This window comes from Parasteatoda tepidariorum, chromosome 10 (assembly GCF_043381705.1).
Source record: "Parasteatoda tepidariorum isolate YZ-2023 chromosome 10, CAS_Ptep_4.0, whole genome shotgun sequence".
Lineage (NCBI taxonomy): Eukaryota > Metazoa > Arthropoda > Arachnida > Araneae > Theridiidae > Parasteatoda > Parasteatoda tepidariorum.
Genome location: NC_092213.1, coordinates 51,744,350 through 51,764,002, shown reverse-complemented (window position 1 = coordinate 51,764,002; position 19,653 = coordinate 51,744,350). Strand labels below are relative to the sequence as shown.

Genomic DNA, 19,653 nt, shown 5'->3' with positions numbered 1-19,653 from the left:
TAGAGCTTAAATACCTCAAAAATTTCAAATCCAGCAATATCAAGTATACCAATGAAAGAAGCACCTTGTCTTTTTGTACGATCAAGAGACCTGTTGATTCTTGTCACCAACCACTTGAACATTTTCTCATAGCAGGCCTTACTAATAGCTTCCACAGCAAACTCAGCCTTTAAATAAATCAAATAAACTTCAATTTATGTTTCTTAAACATAAGGAATACATTAGAAAAATATAACTTAAATATTACAACAAGTTGAAGACAACTCAATATATGATATAAATGAGCACTTAAGCCTAAAGTTAAACGTAAATAAAAAGGTACAGGAGCTATAGCGAATATATTTAAAGTATGATTGTATTACAAATCAAAATCACAGTATTTAAAATACAAAATGATGATCCTCTACGCTACTAACTACTCTTAAATGTTTAAGAAAAAAATTTCAAATTGTCATGTCTAAAAGAGAAATAGCTTTCATAGTTTTTATAAACTGGTTTTCATAACAGGTTAAAATCCTAGCTTTCATAGTAATTAGCAAATAAAATAGTTATATATTTCCTTTGAATTGAACTTCATTTTTCTTTCAAAAAACATAGCTTCATTCTGAGGTTAATTTAATTTTCCTTTTTAGTGGTAAAATCGAGGCATTTACCAAAGAGTAGTTTTTCAAACCGATAGAAAACGTAAAGACTTTCAAATCTAGAACAAGTAAAAGCTAAAAGATTTGTCCCATACATCATAATTGTACAAAAAAAAAATCTATAAATATCCAATTTTCTTATATTATAAAACTTTAATTAGAAACAGAGTTTCAAAATATAGTCTTACCTGTTCCTTAGTCTGAGCTTTTGTGACATAGTCTCTTCCAACTTTAAGGCGAGGCTTCAGAAAAGCTTTTGTCATTTCAGTTACATTCAAACCTAGCAAATGGCTAAGTTTTTGAGCTACTGTGTTATCAGGCAATGTTGCTTGATCCGAGTTTCTTTCTTGTTTGAATTTCATGTTTCCAAATAACAATACGGCAGACACTACTTTGAATATTGCTAGAAAATATAAAATAAAAATTACTTTTCTATAATATGAGGGACTATAATGAACCCAAAGAACAAAAGAATCATTAGTAATGAAATGAAAAATTTCATATTATGTTTATAATTTTTTTTTAAAAAAAAACTCTAAATAATTTCCTACTGACAATGTTAAAAAAAAAAACATTTAAATTTTTATTAAAAAAATTAAATCTGTTATATAAACCAGAAAAAGACAAATGCAAATTTTTAAAAAAAATACTGCATACACTTTTTTTAACATTAAAAAAAAATATTTTTAATTACTTATGAAAATAAACCTGTTACATTGAGCCAAAAGGATTAAAATATATACAAATGACAAAGCAAAAGAATTACTAATGAAATGGAAAAAATGAAATTATTTATCTTTACAAAAATTTTCAAATATTAGACACTACTTAAAATATTTCTATAAAAATGCTTTAATTTATTCAATAAAATAAAAATAAAAAAATTCCGTAAAAATTTGTTTGTCTGTAAAAATAAGTCTCTTACATTAACACAATAGATATGTTGCAGACGAAAACAAAAAATTATAACTAATAAATTGATAACAATGACAGAAGACTATAAATACCGTTTAAATCTTCAGTATGTAGTCCCATGATAGACATGGCATTGCATGTGCTTCTAAATTCCGCAACCTCATCAAAACCTGGAACTGCTACGTGTCCATTTGATAAAAATGTGTAGTTCTTTGAATCCTCAAGAAGGAAGCTCTCTAAAAGAAAAAAAGTTTTAGCAATAATAGTTTTAATAAAAAATGTAAGTAATTGCTCCCCAATTAAATAATAAAATCAATGACAATTTTGAAGAGCTCTAAAAACAAACATTTATATTGAAATTTATATATTATTAAAACAGTAAAACCTCACATTATGGACACTTCTACATACAAAATGTATGCCTCTCATTACAAACATATTTTTTACTGCAGGCATATTTGAAAACTAATATTTAAGATTTATAAACATAACTTACAAGTTTGATAACAATGGTAAACCTACTTTTTTGCTCAGGTGTGGATCCTTGCAGCAACTGATAAAAAATATGAAAAGAACGTTCATCTTTTGCTTGACGAATGGCACGAGATTTCTCTAACAAATCTAAATTTTGAATTAAGGTACTTAACAATGAGAAAAAAATAATCTAAATTTAAGATTTTATAATCTAGTTAAATTTTTTAAAAATATTATTGAAATAAAATGTAGACCTTAAAAATTTCACGAGATATTGTTTAAATGTAATTTGAAAGGGAAAAAAAAAAATTTTTTTGTAAGTAAAGAATAAATTAAAATTTATAGTAATTAATCAAATTCTTTAAATATTCTTTTATAAATAAAACAAATATCAAAAATTTATATTACAGAATAATTAAAAATGAATATATTCTTTAGAATTTTAAAATATGAATTTTACAGATTAACTTAAAATTGAAATAGAATATTTTTTTAAAGTTAGACAAACCACAATTACATCAGAAATTCAACAACAAAAAAAATTTTTTTAATTTTTTAAAAAAAAGTAAAAGATACAAGTTTCAATATTAGCTCCAGCAATGAACCCAGATGCATCAAAGTTTATCCTAATAAACTTCCCCTAAAAGAAAAATAAACATTTTACCACACAATTTCTAAATTAAATTATTATTCTAATTACTTAAAAATAATAAACTGGCTTTTTGAATTTCTCATTAACATACATAATAAAACATGACAAAATAAAAAAGTAAATATATTCAAATTCATAAGGTGAAATACTTAGCATAACCTCAAAAATCATAACTAATTTTTTTAAGATTATAAATTTTTTAACCCTCCTAGCATTGAGTCCCCTGGGTAAAATTATACAGTAGTTTTCCCGCTATGTACTATTTTTCCATTCAATAACATATAGAAACCGTTCTTTTACAGCAGGAAAGCCCACATCTGAGAGTTCAGAAAAAGTCGACCAACAATCAAAGGGTTAACTGATTTAAGAATATCATTCCTCAAGAAGCTGTTATTAAAATATATTAAAAGAGTTGCGTAATTGAAAAATGGATAAGCTTGATAGTGGTAGAAACAAAGAAGTAAAAGGTAGAAAGATTGCATCGCAAATTGCATAAAGCTGATTATTATTAATTCATATGAGAGTATTTAAAGTTAATCTTAAGTCATGTTAATCGATGCATTCATAATAGAACAAAGTACAGCAGTGAACATAATTTTTAAAATTTAATGTTAAATTGTCACTGTTTACAGTAAGCACTGTTTAAGTTGAACATCAATGAATAAATGATGCAATATTGATGATATAAAGCAAAAAATTATGACTTTTGACATCTGCAGAGAACTCTGATAGAAAAAATGGTGCAATGTATTCTGCCACTATTCTATTCTGGATATATCCACCTTTAGTATGACTTTATACGCTCATTTCAAGAACAGATAAATTATATTCAGATTGAGAAACATTTCTCCTACCCTTCTTTAGAATCTCACATGGTGGCACTGCTATCGCTACTATATTTTTCATTCTATAACCACAAATGTCCATTTTTAATTAAGAAAAGCCTTAGATAAAAAATTTTACCATCTCTTTATTTAATAAATGTTTGAGACTCTTTTTAATAGTGTTGATAAATATATTTTAAAAGATAAATTTAATAAATTCAAAATTTTACTAAAATAAATAATTTAATTTCTAAAAAAATATAAACCAAAAATAATGTATCTGAACTTACAAATCTGGAAGAGTTGTCATTTTTTACAGTCTTGGCATTACCAAAAGCTTCAAGAATTGGATTAGCCTGTAGAAGCTGCTGCTCGAGTTCACCCTAAAATTGTAATGAAAAATTGTGTACAAGCAGAATAAAAGAAAAATTAAATAATAAAAGATTTATTATGCCTTATTTGAATAATCAGAATATTCACTTTTAAATGAGCCCCATATTCAAGTTCAGTTAAGTCATTCACATCCTTTTTTAAAACTAGTACAACTTTAGTGTTTAGTTTATTTCAACTTTTAAACAAGGCATAATGAATCAGGCATGAGATATGTACTTTGAATACACATGTACTTTAAATATTCATATCAAAACATCGAATTACTAAAACTTTCGCAATAAGTTGTACACCAAGGCTTATAAAATAAGCCAATCTATTTGGCCCATAATTACTAATAAGTAAAGCTGATAAGAGAAACTTTTTTAAATTATATAACTTTTCTAAACATACTCAAATTCAGTACATGCAAAATTATAGTAAAATAAATATTACACTTTGTCAGTAAAAATGGCTCACAAATCAATAATATAAAGCAATTAATTTTGGTATAAGCAACTATTTTTGTTCAAAACTTTATATTTTAGCCTTCTAATAGTTGTGATCCCGGGCAAAATTTTGGAACTTCAATTATTAGACTATAATATATCGAGTGAAATAAATTTTCCCCCCTATTTTTTAAACAACAAACTTAAATAGCAAATAAAAAAGTAATACAGTAGGGAACCGATTATCTGGAACGATCGGGACCATCGCTATTCCGGATAACTGATTTTTCCAATTTTCTGAATCCCTACAAAAAGCCGTTTTTTTTTTATTGTTAAACCCAACTAAAAAAAAAAAAAAATATTAGGATATAATCTTAAAAAGAAGAAAAAACGATGAAGTAATACAGTAATGATTATTTCTAAAATGATGGTATGGTAAACATCTTTCAAAGAAAGAAAAATCCTAAAATTTTATGAGGAAAAAAAAAAAAATTTAAAAATGGTGGGAAAATGTATCGAATTTCGTTCCGGTTTCTTGGTTTTCCGGTTTTCTGATTTCCGGATAACGGGTCCTGTACTGTATTCTGAATTGAATAGGAGCACTAAATTTTCTGAAGCTTACATGTTGCAAGCTACTCGGCAAAATTAGTAAACAATTAAAAGCGCAAAATAATGAAAATATTTTTGAACTCTTGAAACAGACATAGAATAAGCATAACTACAAATAAACTAAATAAACAGAAATATGACTGGTATCCTTTAACTTTTAACACACTAAAAAACAGAAAATCAAATTCATGCAACAGATTAGAAACACATTGACATGCGAGAAAAAAACACGAAAGTAACAAAAAAATGTACAAAATAAGTGCAGTAAGGACAAAAAATCCTCAATACCAAATATGAAAGTAAAAAAAATTAATACTCACAATTATATTAGGTGGGACATTATACTGCAATGAAGACAAAAAAAAGAAAGATAAATGCATGCAAAAACACAAAAGATAAACAAAAAAGATAGAACAAGACAAAGAACACAAAAGATGATAAATTTTAAACATGCACTGAGAAATAAACATAAAGGTAACACTAATCGCTTAAAATAGGCAGAATGTTTATAAAAAAATGCTTCACAAATTTTATATAATTATTTTCTTTATTATAAGATTCTTCTATCTCTTGCTTCTTTTCGCTAAAGGAGGTAACTACATAAACAGAATTGCATAAACAGGGAGGGAGAGCAGAAAGGTGTAATCTTTATATAAATTTCCCAGACAAACATGATTGACAAAGAAACAGGAACATATAAATTTCCCAGACATAATGATTGCTGTTTACTTCATAACATCTTTCAAAACAAAACAAAAAAATAAGATTGTTCGTATAATTAATAAATTTTAAGAAAGGGAAAGCAAAAAAATGGTACATAGAATTTTAGATTTTTCTTCACAAAAACAATAAAATTCAGCAATCATTTCCAAATGTGGAGTTTAATAAAAGTCTCTTTTGTAGTTTTTAAATGAACTTATTTTATGGGGTTGCTCACGTAAAATAATTTTTTAGTATCCAAATCAGTTTTTGTCAATTAAAATAGAAACCAAAGTAAATTTTAAGAATCTGTAATCAAACTAACTTATTAATAAATAATGTCTCATAAAAAAGAAAGCATTGTCTCATAAAAGAAAAGCAGGATTTACATGTATACAAATTCCCTATTTTAAGACACAAATTAATATTTTGGAAGGTTTTTGTTTAATTTTATCCATTAAAATGTTGTTAATGAACTTAGTTACCAAATTTCAATGTGCTACTTTATCAAAGCTATTATAGTAGCTTTGAATAAACTTTACAGAAATTTATAAAGCCTTAAAAATTAAAATTAAATAATTAAGCTTGATAAAAGACATTTCACTGAATAAAATGACCACAAAAAAACATTCCAAAATATCAATTTGTGAACTTACAAATCGGAAACTAGTATTGATATAAATCTCAACTAACTGTGCATGCTTTCAAGATTTCCCTCAAATTTTGTATTTTGCCTTTTAAAATTGCATTCTTTAAAATGATGTAAAAAATTAAATACCATAAAACTCTAAATATTTTAAACTACATTAAATAAATAAAAAATAACAAATATTTATTAAAAGTAATACTTTTCTTGGAATTATCTTTGGATAAACAAACTTTATAAGAGTGTGCAAAAATGCTTCAATTCACTTAAAAAAGTTCTAGATATTTGGTGAAATACACAAAAAGTATAATTAACATTAAGGAGTCAAAACTATGGACTGCTGTCCTGACGAAACTATTGGCACCATATTTTGATGGTCTGAAATCTGAATCAGCCAATAAAAAAGGTATGTATATTCAGAGAAAGATGTTTTGTGTCTGATTTCCTGCCTTTAAATATCGTCTGCAATAATTAGTTAGCCTATTTGAGGTCAACACTCTTGAACCATTAAGTTGAGAGCTAGAAAGTGAAGATCCAATCATTAGATCAGAAGTTATTTTAGGTGGTCCGTTTATTTTTTTGTGCACTGTACAGCACAAATTCTTAATGAGCTAATTAAAAAAAAAATTTAAAAATTCTGTTTAAATTAGTTGGTGTCCTTGCCTCAAACTCAAGAAAACTATACAAATTTTAACTTATTTTTAAAGTATCAAATTAGTAGGCTTTTAAAATATGGTCAAGCTTCATATATATATTGCAAGTATAGATTTAAATTAAATAATAATTTAGATTAAAATTCAGAAAAATTTAAATACAATATAACTCTCAGACAATTCAATTCACTTTGCTTACGGAATGAGAAGCAGATGAGGAACGAGGTTTTGATGAGGCAACAAAGGCAAGATATTGTATGACTTTCTTGGTATTTTCAGTTTTCCCAGCACCAGATTCTCCCCTGTAACATTAAATATACATTTAACATTAAACATTAAATAAACATTACGTAACATTAAATATACATTTAATATTTTATATATTTTTTGGTTCAGTTATTGCAATACATATAGTTTTCTTATTCTAGATACTATAGAATGGATTGAGAAATTTCTTGATTATGTAGAAAAGTTATAAAAACAAACATAATTATTTCTATATTGCCTAATTTAAGTAATAAAATTCAAAAATTTTGTTGAATTAAGAGAAAGTAAAAATATATGTTAAAAATAGGATTCAAATTTTCCTAGCTTTCAATACGGATCAGCGGTCCGTACGGACCAGCGGTAATATGCACATACGGATCAGCGGTCCAATAGGCCCAAATTAATATTTGGATGATTAAGGTTTCATATACAAGGTTCATCATAAATTCTATAACAATTTCGAATTTTAAGACATAATAATGATAAACTGGAATTATTAGCTATGACAAGAAAATATTTTTCAATGTTGAATAAAATAAAAATTTCCTATTAATAGCATATTAATAGCAAGCTATAACGGTTGTTTCATTTCACTTTTTTTTCTTTTGTTTTGCATATTTTCTTAAAAATAAAATTTTTAGTCATCACTACATTTTATTTATTTTAAAATGTTTGTTTGTTTGTTTGTTCATCTACGTCGCTCTAGAGCTGCACAATGGGCTAGTGGCGACGGTCTGGGAAACATCCCTGAGGATGATCCGAAGACATGCCATTACAATTTTGATCCTCTGCAGAGGGGATGGCACCCCCCCCCCCTTCGGTAGCCTGACGACCTGCACCAGAAGTCGAGCACTTTACGGTAGAACAGTTTAACGAGGACCAATACCGCACACCCTCGGCCCCTACGCAGGCTGATCCAAGTGGTCACCCACCCGCACACTGACCGAAGACAGTGATGCTTGACTTCGGTGATCTGCTGGGATCTTAACGATCAGTCCACTGCGGACTATTTTTTTTAAAAAATATCATTTATTAGTAAAGGATATTTTTTTTATTTAATATTCTTAAAGAAGACATTTGTATCACCCAAATCATTATTTTTTTTCAATTAAGACTTACAATGGTTCCAGTGGATCAAGACGCCATTAAAGAAGATCCACTGAGGTCATAAGTGTAGATTAAAGCCTCAAAAGAAATGTGTGAACTTTCCCACTTTTGAATTAACATTTTTGATGTGAATTAGATAATAGCAAATTTTTAAATAATCTGTAGCATAATATTTAGCATAAGCACATAATAAATAAATGAATTGAAATTTTTTTAATACAAATAATGGTTACTTACGTGCACAATATAGATTGATCCTCCCGATCTGCAAATAAAACCAAATTCAGAACGTGAAAAGTATAAGATAAAAGTCAAAGAAAAATTACATCAAAAATTCCTAAAATAGCAGTGAAGTTATTTAAAACATTAAAAGATTTAAATACAAAAAAAAAAGGTTCTACATAAATTGTTATACAAAAATCTCAACAGCTGCATTGAAAGATAACTGGATGAGTGAGATTTATTAAGAGTCCCTTTAATTATTCTATCAAAATAATAATTTTTAAATAGGACAATTATTTCTAAACATTGTATATTGTTGAATTACTTATTAAATTTAAATACTATCTCACAGTTAAAAAAAATTTTACCATACCTTTAACCATACTTAATTTTTAAGTTAATTGCAAATTAGTATAAGAGTCTAAATCACACAACGCTAACAAATAACTATGTTTCAAGATTTGTAAATATATTTTATTGGTCTGTGAAAGATCTAACTTGTGCTAGCTAATACTTCTAACCAGTATTTAAGGTAAATTGCATAGCTAAAATGTATAAATAAACTGCAAATTTAAGAACTGCAAATAAAATTTCTTAAAATGTAAAAAATGTGAAAGTATATTAATATTTTTTACACTCTTTAATAAATTATCTATTTAAATTATTCAATATTATTCTACAGAAAACTATTCAAAGTAATTCATAGGATTATATAAGCAACAATAACTGCTCTGAATACAATATTTACATCTTATGTTGCGAAAGAAATTTTTATAGAATGTTTAAAACATAACTGCTATACATATTGGTCAATAGAAGCTCAAAACGTGAAAGATGGGTCAAGCTGATAGTCATTTATCATTAAGCAAGAAAACAAAGGCTTAGCCTAAACTCCACTTAGAGCAAAAGCATATATATATAACTTAAATTAATGAATTTAAATTAGTCAGTATAAAGTTAAATTTATCTTTTAAAATTATATCAAGGGTCAGGAGGGCTCACGCTCAAAAAAAAAATAATAATAATAAATAAATAAATAAATATTTTTATTGTAACTTTTGATAAGATATTTCTTTAATTCACTTTATAAATAATATTAATTCTTAACTATAAACTTTGAATATAATTATTGTAAGATGCGTGTTATTTTCATGCATTATTCAGATAAATATCATTTCAACGAGGTAATTGCATACAATGTTTCAATTCAGTACCTTTTCATTGCAATTACAATACGGATATAAAAACTTCCCCATCACCTCTTCACCATCTTGTTCTTATTTCATATTATGATTTTAATAAGTCTCAGATAGGGCACACTTAAGTCTATCAGGATGCGTAGCCAAATTATTCAACAAAAAATAGGCACCTTTTCAAGCACTCAAAAAATATTTTTAAGCATTTCATCATAATTAAAAATATCATAATTAGGCAAGGTTGGAAAGTTTTTGATAATAAACGGTTTTCTCGTTTTAACCGTTATGCAAAAAAAAAAAAAATAAATAAAAAAAAAACCTTTTGGCATTGTTTTTGACAATTAACAAAATTCATGAAATTTTGAATTATGTAAAACGAATGGCGTTTTCATACGCTACGGACTGACAATACACCGAAATAGATTGGGGTTTAATTAATTGTGAAAACGTTGCATAGAGCAATGTGAACTGTGTCTTTTTGCATAATTCGAAGCGAAAATCAACATGGTAAAGGAAAAATCTCATTTCGAAAAGGGGAAAATTAAGCACTTTTTAAAAACACCCAATGAAAAAAGCACCTTTAAGGGCTTTTAAAAAACGAAAATCGAAAATTACCACCCTTAAAGCACTTTTTAAAAACCCTACGCACTCTGTCGTTGCAATTGCAAAACGGATATAAAAACTTCCCCATCACCTCTTCACCATCGTGTTCTTTTTTCATATTATGATTTTAATAAGTCTCAGAAAGGGCGCACTTATTAATTTTGTGGGAGGACGCACTTAAGTCTATGTAAGCCACGGTTAATATTATCATTTTAAGAAAAAATACACTTTTATGAAAAAAGAATTCTAGTTTATAAACGTTGAAAACTTTATCATAAAACTAAGCCATTGCACAAACCTCTGGATCTCCATATCAGATAATTCCAGAATTATTTATACCAGTGTAATTCAAAGGATATCATTTAACTTTCATAGAAGAATAAATCTATTACTTTCTGCTATTTAGAAAATAAAATCTTACTCATTGACATAAAATAACAAGTAAGCTCATTGCTAATCCTAGCCTAGCCACGAGCAAAAGATATGCTTAAAATAATCCCAGTTATGCATTCAGAATTCAGAAATTAAGATGTAGTTTGGAGTAATAGAAAATAGATTTATTTTAGAAACTAACTTATCACAATGTCTTCTTTTAATAATTAAGAAAATAGGATTTTAATTATAAAAAATATTTTTATACTTTTATTAGAACAAATATACAATTTAAAGTTAATTAGAAAAAATTGCCTTCATATTAAAAAAAATTTATTTAAATTCTCGCAACTTATAAAATAAACTTAAATAAACAGTCCACTTCAACTAAGTTTTCTAAAAGACATAAAGCGTTAGTAAGCAATTTAGAGAAATATTCCTCAAATAACGAAACAATTCAATCGAATTTTAATCACGACGAAGTTGGTTACAATAGAACGACTGAAGGGAGAAAAAAAAACTTAAAAATTTACATTGCGTCAATTATTCTTTTTTTATAATAAGCGATAACCCAATGTTGAAAAAATTCTATCATGCCGCCTCGACCTTGACATATGTGAACTAGTTAAATAGAATAAAGAGAAAAACTCGACACAGAGAAAGTCAATTTGAAGAAAGGAGAGGAATGGCGGGAAACTTGCATTACCGATAACATCGTTCACCTTGGCAAGGTCAACCACCTGTCATCAGACAGTGCTACATTCTTTTGGGTTTCTTTTTCTTGTGCGTTAATCTTTAAAAAAAGAAACCATGACTATATTTTGATAAAAACGGATTTGCCGTCACAAATTAAAGTTGAAAAGATCGAATTGTAGAAAAGGGAGGTCACTGCACTAAACGCCAACGCCTAGTGACAGGACAGATTTGAGGTCCCCCATAATTTCACCCACAACTATGTATGACATCATCATGAGTCACAATCAAGATAAAATAAATGTACCTTTATAATTTCTTTTTAAACATATCATGCAATAGGTTAACGAATCTTAAGTTTTTACCATAACACAAAGTTTAATTTACCAACTTCTTTGTCTTTATTTTATTCCTATTTATCCAAAGCCAATACCTTTTAATGAATTTAATTAAGTGCTTAGTGTAATTAAGTGCTTAGTTAAGGGAATTTCTGGACTCGGTATTGCAATATCAAAAAATTGCATTTATAAAAGTCGTATAAAAATTTAAAATTTAAAACTAACACTCCAAGTCTTATTCATCCGGGCAATATAGATAAGTACAATTTCAAGATCAGAGACTGCTGAATGCCCTGGTTGAAATCCATCAACAATTCTTTCTTTTAACTAAATTTTTTTTTTAAACAACTATTAAAGGTAAAAAAAATTTATGTAATATTCGACAGGTGCAAGTATATTAGCGGTTTTTATTTTATAATCGTCGTTGAACAGACTACCTAATTTTGGGTATACGACAACCAATGTTCAAATCTGTAGCCTCGTAATTTTGAACCCAATCCAGAAAACAAGGTAGCTACTGGATCAAATATTGGGAGAAATTTTTCTTGGCGGAGGACATTTTGATAGAACTAACTTGTATTTGCGTTACATGGAGAGGAAAACCAAAAAACCTCCCACGGTTAGCCTGACGGTAAAGGGACTAACCCAGGATCCGTCTAACACTGAGGATATTTTACGTCAGCACAGTGGTGGGTGCGAATCGACGCTGGGATTCGAACCCAGGTCACCTCATTGGAAGGCGAACGCTCTATCCGAGAGCCGCCACAGCTGATATTAATGGCTTGTAGTTTTTAAAACATTTTTTCCAGTATTTTATTATTCTTATGCTTTTTTTTAGTGATTTAAAATTAAACCAGCTTGCGTATGAGAGCAAAACCAGTAGGAATTTTTTTTTTTGTTTATATTACGTAACCTGTTGTTTTAATATTCTGATATGATACATACATATCTTGAGATGTATAATCATGATCCAAAAAAGTAAAATTTTTACAACACATATATTTCGTTAGTGGAATCAGATGTATCGAAATTTTTAGATTAAAATAGTTATTTTTAAAATAAATATATATACATCATAAAATTGCTTTTGAATCACAAAAGTTAAACGTTATCAATCATGATTCACAATTAAAATTGCGAATAAACAGGAAAAATAATAAGATAAAATTATAAATAAAAAAAATTCACTCTTCAATTTATTTATTCTCTTATTTTACCTTCTGTAAAAACAGTAAAATGTGGAGGCGCATTTATCAAACTTAAGGAAAGGAACACTTCACCTAATGTCAAACAGCACTTAATAGGATTGCAAGTTAGATACTAAAATTTGAAATATAATAACTTTTATCAGCCGAGCATGATTGAGAAATAAATTTTGGGAAAGTCCGGATCTGATATTAAATAGTGCAGCTCTTATCGAAAATTTATTGATGTTAGAAAAAACAGCGCTACCCTTGCGATTGAGATAGACGGGGAAAAACTTAAAATCGCGGAAAGATAATAGAACTTCTTATTTCAGTTCGAGACGTCAGACGCAACAATGTGGATATGACGATTTTTAGTTTAATGTAAAGATTTCATACAAAAGAAATTGCAAGAAAAAAAAATTTTTTTTTTTTTTTCAAATATTTCTGCGATATGTGCTCACTATTCCGATTTCTTTTCGACTGTGGAACCCCAAATGATCAACATTCCTTTGTCGGAACCCCAAATGATCAACATTTCTTTGTCGGAACCCCAAATGATCAACATTCCTTTGTCTGAACCCCAAATGATCAACATTCCTTTGTCGGAACCCCAAATGATCAACATTCAGCAGTCGGAACCCCAAATGATCAACATTCCTTTGTCGGAACCCCGTGACTTAATAAATAAATTTTATTAGCAATTGTAGAATATATTAATTATTAACGAAATACAATTAATTATTATAAATTGTACCATCTAAATTTTAATAATTATTTTGAAAATATCTAGTGACTGAATGGTGAATGAAATTTTTTTTCATCATATCGTTTTACCAAAATTAGTGTAGGAATTAAATTTATGTCAGGCAGTTGAATTAACAGATATGAAGCGGTATCTAGTCCAGTTCTTAGTTTGATTTTAGTGTATGTATAACAGAAAATGAATTTTAATTGAAACATTTTGATTAAATAATTTCATACAAATAACGGAGTTATTAAATAAAAAATAAATAATTAATTGGATTTAAATTCAACACCAAGTTTTAAAAATCCTAACTGGCTTTTAAAAAAAAAAAAGGGAAAAAAAGTCCTAACTCTCGGAACTCTTGTCACCCTTCCACAGAACCCTAAGGTTCCACGGAACACCATTTGGGAAACGCTGCACTATTATTAGAATTAGAAACAATTTTTGAAAAACTTACCCCTGTAAAAGTTACTTTTCACGGATTATAGTCAATAGGCAGGAAAGCCAAACTTACAATGAAACCGTTGATGCACGGGTTATACCACTTCAAGTAGTAAAAGGGAGAAGAAAAAAAAATTTAGATAAAATTAACTTGTTAATTGGATAATATACGAACTACTACTACAATGGGCATGGCATTTTTTGTCTTGGGAAATTACTCAAGGGGTTATGATATTACTTATAACTAAGAAGAAAAATTGTGAAACGAGTTGAACAATTTATTCAGCGGCTAGCAGGTTAAGATTAATAGGCAAATAATTTTAAATTTAAAAAATAATAATGAAACCAATTGAAATTTTGTGATTTAATGGTTACAGCTATTGTGGTCGGTTTGCTGTTAAAAACATTAGTACAGAATACAAAACTGTCTGAACAAGTCTAATGTTTAACAAGAACTTCACTCAAGGAACAGAAATAATATGTATTGTTTTGTAACAGCGTTTTGGTAATTAAAAATTTTCAGCAGGCATTCGAGAAAATTATACTAATAATAAATTTTTAATTACAATTATTTATTTAATTAATAATGATAATTACAATAACTATCGGTGATTAAATTATTACCATTTTTTAAATTACGTAACATGTGGAAAAATTTGTGTTGCATTTATACAAATATTTAATATTGCTTAATTCGGGTGAGGAGATTTCAAATCTAATTTTGATCCTAAAGCTAATTTTTTTCCGTTTAAATGACAATTTTAATCTATTTTTTGTTGAATTGTTTAAGTTTAAAAACGTTATATGTAAAAAAAAAAAAAAAAAAAAAANAAACTCTGTCTCAAAAAAAAAAAAAAAAAAAAAAAGGGGGGGGGGCAATAATGTTGCAACAAACTCGTATAGCATTTAGTACTTATCATGAGGATCAACAGTTCATAATAGTTGGAGCGCCCCTAACGGCATAAGACGGCATTTTCGGCTTGGGTGCTACACAATTTTAATCACGATGATGTGACCTAACTAGAGATTGGTTACAACATTTAAGCAATCGCCTGTTGATTTTTCTTTTAAAAAAATTTTTTTCTAGCGTAATATTTGCCAAAATAGTTGAGCTTTAAAAATAACGAAAAAGCTCAAAGTTAAAAATAAATAATAATAACGACAGAAAAAGTAATAATATATAAATAAATTTCTCACAAATAACAATCAATAGATTTAAAACAATTTACAGCCAGGCCGGATCTGCGATCGTATCACCACGGCGTAAACTATAAGTATTATCGCGGCAATTGCGATCGTACTTTAATATTTGAGTTTATTATTTATATTTGAGTAGAAAAATAAAAATTACTAAAAGAAATTTCTATTTTCTTTTAAGTAAATAATAATCTTCATTTATCATTTGCTACAAAATATGATCATACAAGAGAAAATTGGTAGGAGGGGAATTTTTCGACATCATTTGCACCAAAAATAAATTTATATGCAACGTACGTCTCAGTTTTGGGCACGTTAACTTAGTCTAAATATGATCGACTTTTATTGGGTTTTATTTAATACGCTTTATCTCAGATATCAATGGAGATCCATAAACTATTTGTCTAATTGTGTATTTAAGAAATTTAAAATTAAATTAATAAAATAACTCACCTTGTAGCATACTTCTGTATGCTCCATCGGTAACAGCAAATATGTGAGGCGGTACTTCATGACGCTTTTTGCCTTTGTAAAGCTCTATTACTTTTTCAGTGTAGATGGGCAGTTTTTTATATGGATTTACAACTACGCAGAAAAGTCCAGAATACGTCTGCAAATAAACAAGTTATCATAAATAAATATTAATTATAATATTAAGAAAATAAAATTTAAAATTTTTTTTTTAAGAAATACACGCTTTTCAAAGTACATAAAAGTTGTTTTTACCTAAAAACTAAGACCAAAGCAGAAGTAAAAGCGTTAAGTACTAATTAAAAAAGCAATTACTAAATTAGATTATCGCATTTTCTTCAGCTTTTTTTTTTTTCACTGTTGGGCAATTAAAATGCACACAGAAAAGAAGATTATATTTATTTTTAGAAGTTTATACCTTTCAGATCACAATCGGTAAGCAGGGGTCTGTCCAGGTATTTTGTGAAAGGTCCGGTTTTTTTTTAAAAATTTTGAAAAAATTGCTCGTAATTTGTAAATATAAAATAAGCGTTAAATCACATTCTTTCAACCAGGGTCTTGCTTTTGTGAATTTGTGCAAATAAGGTCCGGTTATTGCAGAAAATGTTTTCAAGCAGTATTTAAATTGCAAATAGATAACAAGATTATGCTCAGCACTGTAAAATTATAATTAAAAAAATAAAATTTTCAAAAATAAATTGCAATTGATGCTTCAAAATTAGAGATGCAACACACAAATATTTGGTATTTAGCCTATACTGCTGAACGCAGAATATTCATTTCAGACAAATAATGGAAGAAGCGTCTGTGGAAGACAAAACTTAATTCGTTTACATCAAACTTTCTTGTTTTCCCCTCTGGGAAGGGTTTATTCGATTAACAAAACAATAATGAAAATAAACAAATTTGTGAAGGGTCCGATTAAAAGAAAAATCATTTTGTGAAGGTCCGTTTTTAGTTAAAATATTTTGTGTAGAGTCCGTTTTTATGAAAAGATATTTTGTGAAGGGTCCGTTAACGCACCCAAATTTCTTCTAAACAGACCCCTGAAAATGCACGCAGAAAATAAGTTTATGTTTATCTTAGAAGTTTATACCTTTCAAATCACAACTGGTAAAACTTATTATTATTATTATTATTTTTTTTTTTTTTGACAGTTGGTAGAGGAAAAGTCCTAAATTGTNTTTTTTTTTTTTTTTTTTTTTTTTTTTTTTTTTTTTTTTTTTGAAAAGGCAATTCATTATTTTACTCCTTACTAAATAATAAAAAAATTAAAAAACAGTAACTAAAACTTAACGTGGGGGCAAATAAATTCCTACGAATTTGACAAGAATAAAATAATATTGCGAACGTAGTTTCTTACACTTGCCAAGACATAAGAAAATCCACGTCGACATTAGAACGTAATATGCATCAATACATCAGTGCTAAACATGTAAACAGTCAATTAACTTCGAAACTTTTCGTTTCAATTTTTAAATTAAAGTTTATTTCCGAAAATGATGGGGTAGAGTACTTAAAGAAACATCAATCTTAAAAAAGAAGGCACTATCTCGGAAAGAAAGAAAAAAATTTAAAATTTCTAATTCGTGCGTAGGCCATTAACTACAAGCGCCCTAATTTATCAGCCTTAATGATCAGTTACAACGTTAACAGCACTTCGTTCTTTAAGTTTTAAAGGCAAAAATACAAGAGATTAATATGAGTAATTAAAATCTTTGCAAGTGTGAAAAAAATGCCACAAAGACTTCATGAAAATTACAGAAGTTCAAGAACTGGCGTGTTTAACCACCATTAAATAATGTTTCGGTATTTAGAGGGAGAGTTGGTTTAATAATGATAAAATGATGCAAAAAACTTTACAAAAACTGTGCAGAATTTGTAGAAATTATACAGAAAGAGGAAGGAAAAAAAACATCCTACCAAGCATATAATTACAGATAAAAGATTTTGTTTCCGGAAATAATTGTATTTTAAGAATTTTTATTCTAAAATAATCGATTTCGATCAACTACAGAATGAAAAATAACAATATCTATATTTTATAGTGAGTTGAATTTTCTTTTCCAAGCAATAAGTAACTTTAAAAACTTGTTTCAAAAAGTTTTTTTTTTTGTTCAATTGAAAAGAAATTCCATGTATTGACATTTATATTCATGAAGTTAATAAAATTTAAAAAGAAAAAAAAAGCCATTATGATAAAAATCAAAGGTGAAAGTTGAAAACGGGCAATAGAACTTGCAAACATAAAATACTTCAATTTCCGAAAGAAAAGAATAAAAAATAGCTACATCAGAGCATAGAGTTTAGAAAATTACTAAATCGCTAACTCGAAATCTCTAATTTTCATACCATTTTTAATCTCTATTTATACAGATATATTACTAATTAGTTTTATACCATCGACCTTAAGGCCTACCACCAATTTTGCCCTTCTCGGTTTTCCTCTTTATTAGGTTCATATTATTAGGTTATACTTTATTATTCCTCTTTATTAGGTTCATATTATTAGGTTATACTTTATTATTCCTCCTTATTAGGTTATATGTACTTTAAATAAAGAATCGCAAGAAACTTGATTCAAAACTTCATTCGCTACAAAAATATAAATTTGAAGCTATTAAGTTTTTAATCATGTAATAACTTACAATACTTGTTGTTAAAAATATCCTAAGTACGTATCCAAAGCAACATGGCTCGAATTTTCGTAAACTCCAGTTTTTATAGGGTATCATATGCTTATAAATGATTATAAAAGCTAATAACTTATCATACCCAATAACAGTGATCGGAGTAGTTTAACAAGTAATGAAACTAATGTAATAGCTACTTTTTTTGTAGTTTGTAGTCTAGTGTGATATATATATATATATATTTTTAAAAAAAAGTTGCGAAGTGCGAGGTGTGATACAAAAAAAAAAAAAAATTAAAACGATTTCTGTCAATTACTTTTAACGTTAGTTTAGAAAAGAAGCACAGTTCTAAAGCAACAAATTTTTCGAATTTGATGGGTACAAATCTATGAAAATGATTGACAAAATGATTCTGTGGCTGCAGCTGAGCGTTAACAGAAATTACGTATTTAAAATCACGTTATATCTAACATTTAAACTAGCCATTTCGAAAAATAGATAATCACTTTGGTTACACTTTCACACCCGAATGCACATGCGTGAAACATTGATGTTATTTCAAAGGAAGAGAGCGTATTTTCGATGTACTTAATTTCTTAGAGGAAATAAAAGAGCATTAAGCAATTAAAAAATTGCAAGTATTTGATAATTTTGCATTTCTTAAATTAAAATATTCGCTGTCAGAAAAGGTATAAAATAAAATTGAAGGCTAAATGAAAAACGGAAAATAAAAATTTTGGAATAACAAACTGGCTCATTTAAAACATGAATAAATATTTCTTAATTATTCCCTTATACTTAATGCAAGGCAATTTGTTTTTCAAAACCGTTTTGAGCATAGGTGTAAATTAAGTTCACCATAAAAGTTAAAAGTTAGTCTCCTTTAAGTAGTGAACAACTTACTACAATTCCAAAGCAGTTTTGTAGTTAACTAAACTTGTAACAAAGTAGCTGCAGTAAACTAAAAAAAATGTTTTTCAGAGTACTGCCTTATAATTATGATAAACATTACGAACGTAATAAAGTTGTCTTCTGCAATGGTGACTTTTCGCTTAGGGCAATATAGTTAGTGATTTGAAATCAGTATTGTTAAAAAAAATTTCCCAGATCAATAAATAAAAAAAAAACATTTAATAATTACACTCGGACAAACAGCTCTCTCTCCATTTGCAAGGGTAATGAAGAATGCAAATCTACAAAATTTAAATAATATTTCAATTACTTATTGTTTTCACCTATAGCAAAAAGGT

At 27.7% G+C, this 19,653-nt stretch overlaps 1 protein-coding gene across 3 annotated transcripts in view; it reads right to left on the bottom strand.

The window, feature by feature from the left end:
- LOC107441156 (myosin heavy chain 10) overlaps positions 1–19,653 on the bottom strand; it is a 100,302-nt gene that overhangs the window by 41,032 nt on the left and 39,617 nt on the right. Inside the window, exons 2-11 of one of the 3 annotated variants that reach the window (XM_071187214.1) lie at positions 15,753–15,909; positions 8,543–8,570; positions 7,131–7,233; positions 5,254–5,277; positions 3,797–3,889; positions 2,607–2,670; positions 2,079–2,177; positions 1,649–1,792; positions 830–1,044; positions 15–167 (exon numbers count right to left, since the gene is read on the bottom strand). In XM_071187214.1, coding sequence (XP_071043315.1) covers positions 15–167; positions 830–1,044; positions 1,649–1,792; positions 2,079–2,177; positions 2,607–2,670; positions 3,797–3,889; positions 5,254–5,277; positions 7,131–7,233; positions 8,543–8,570; positions 15,753–15,909 — 1,080 coding nt within the window. Of the gene's footprint in view, positions 1–14; positions 168–829; positions 1,045–1,648; positions 1,793–2,078; positions 2,178–2,606; positions 2,671–3,796; positions 3,890–5,253; positions 5,278–7,130; positions 7,234–8,542; positions 8,571–11,404; positions 11,659–15,752; positions 15,910–19,653 lie in introns of those variants that run through there. The other 2 variants (XM_071187215.1, XM_071187216.1) reach the window with 2 other exon arrangements.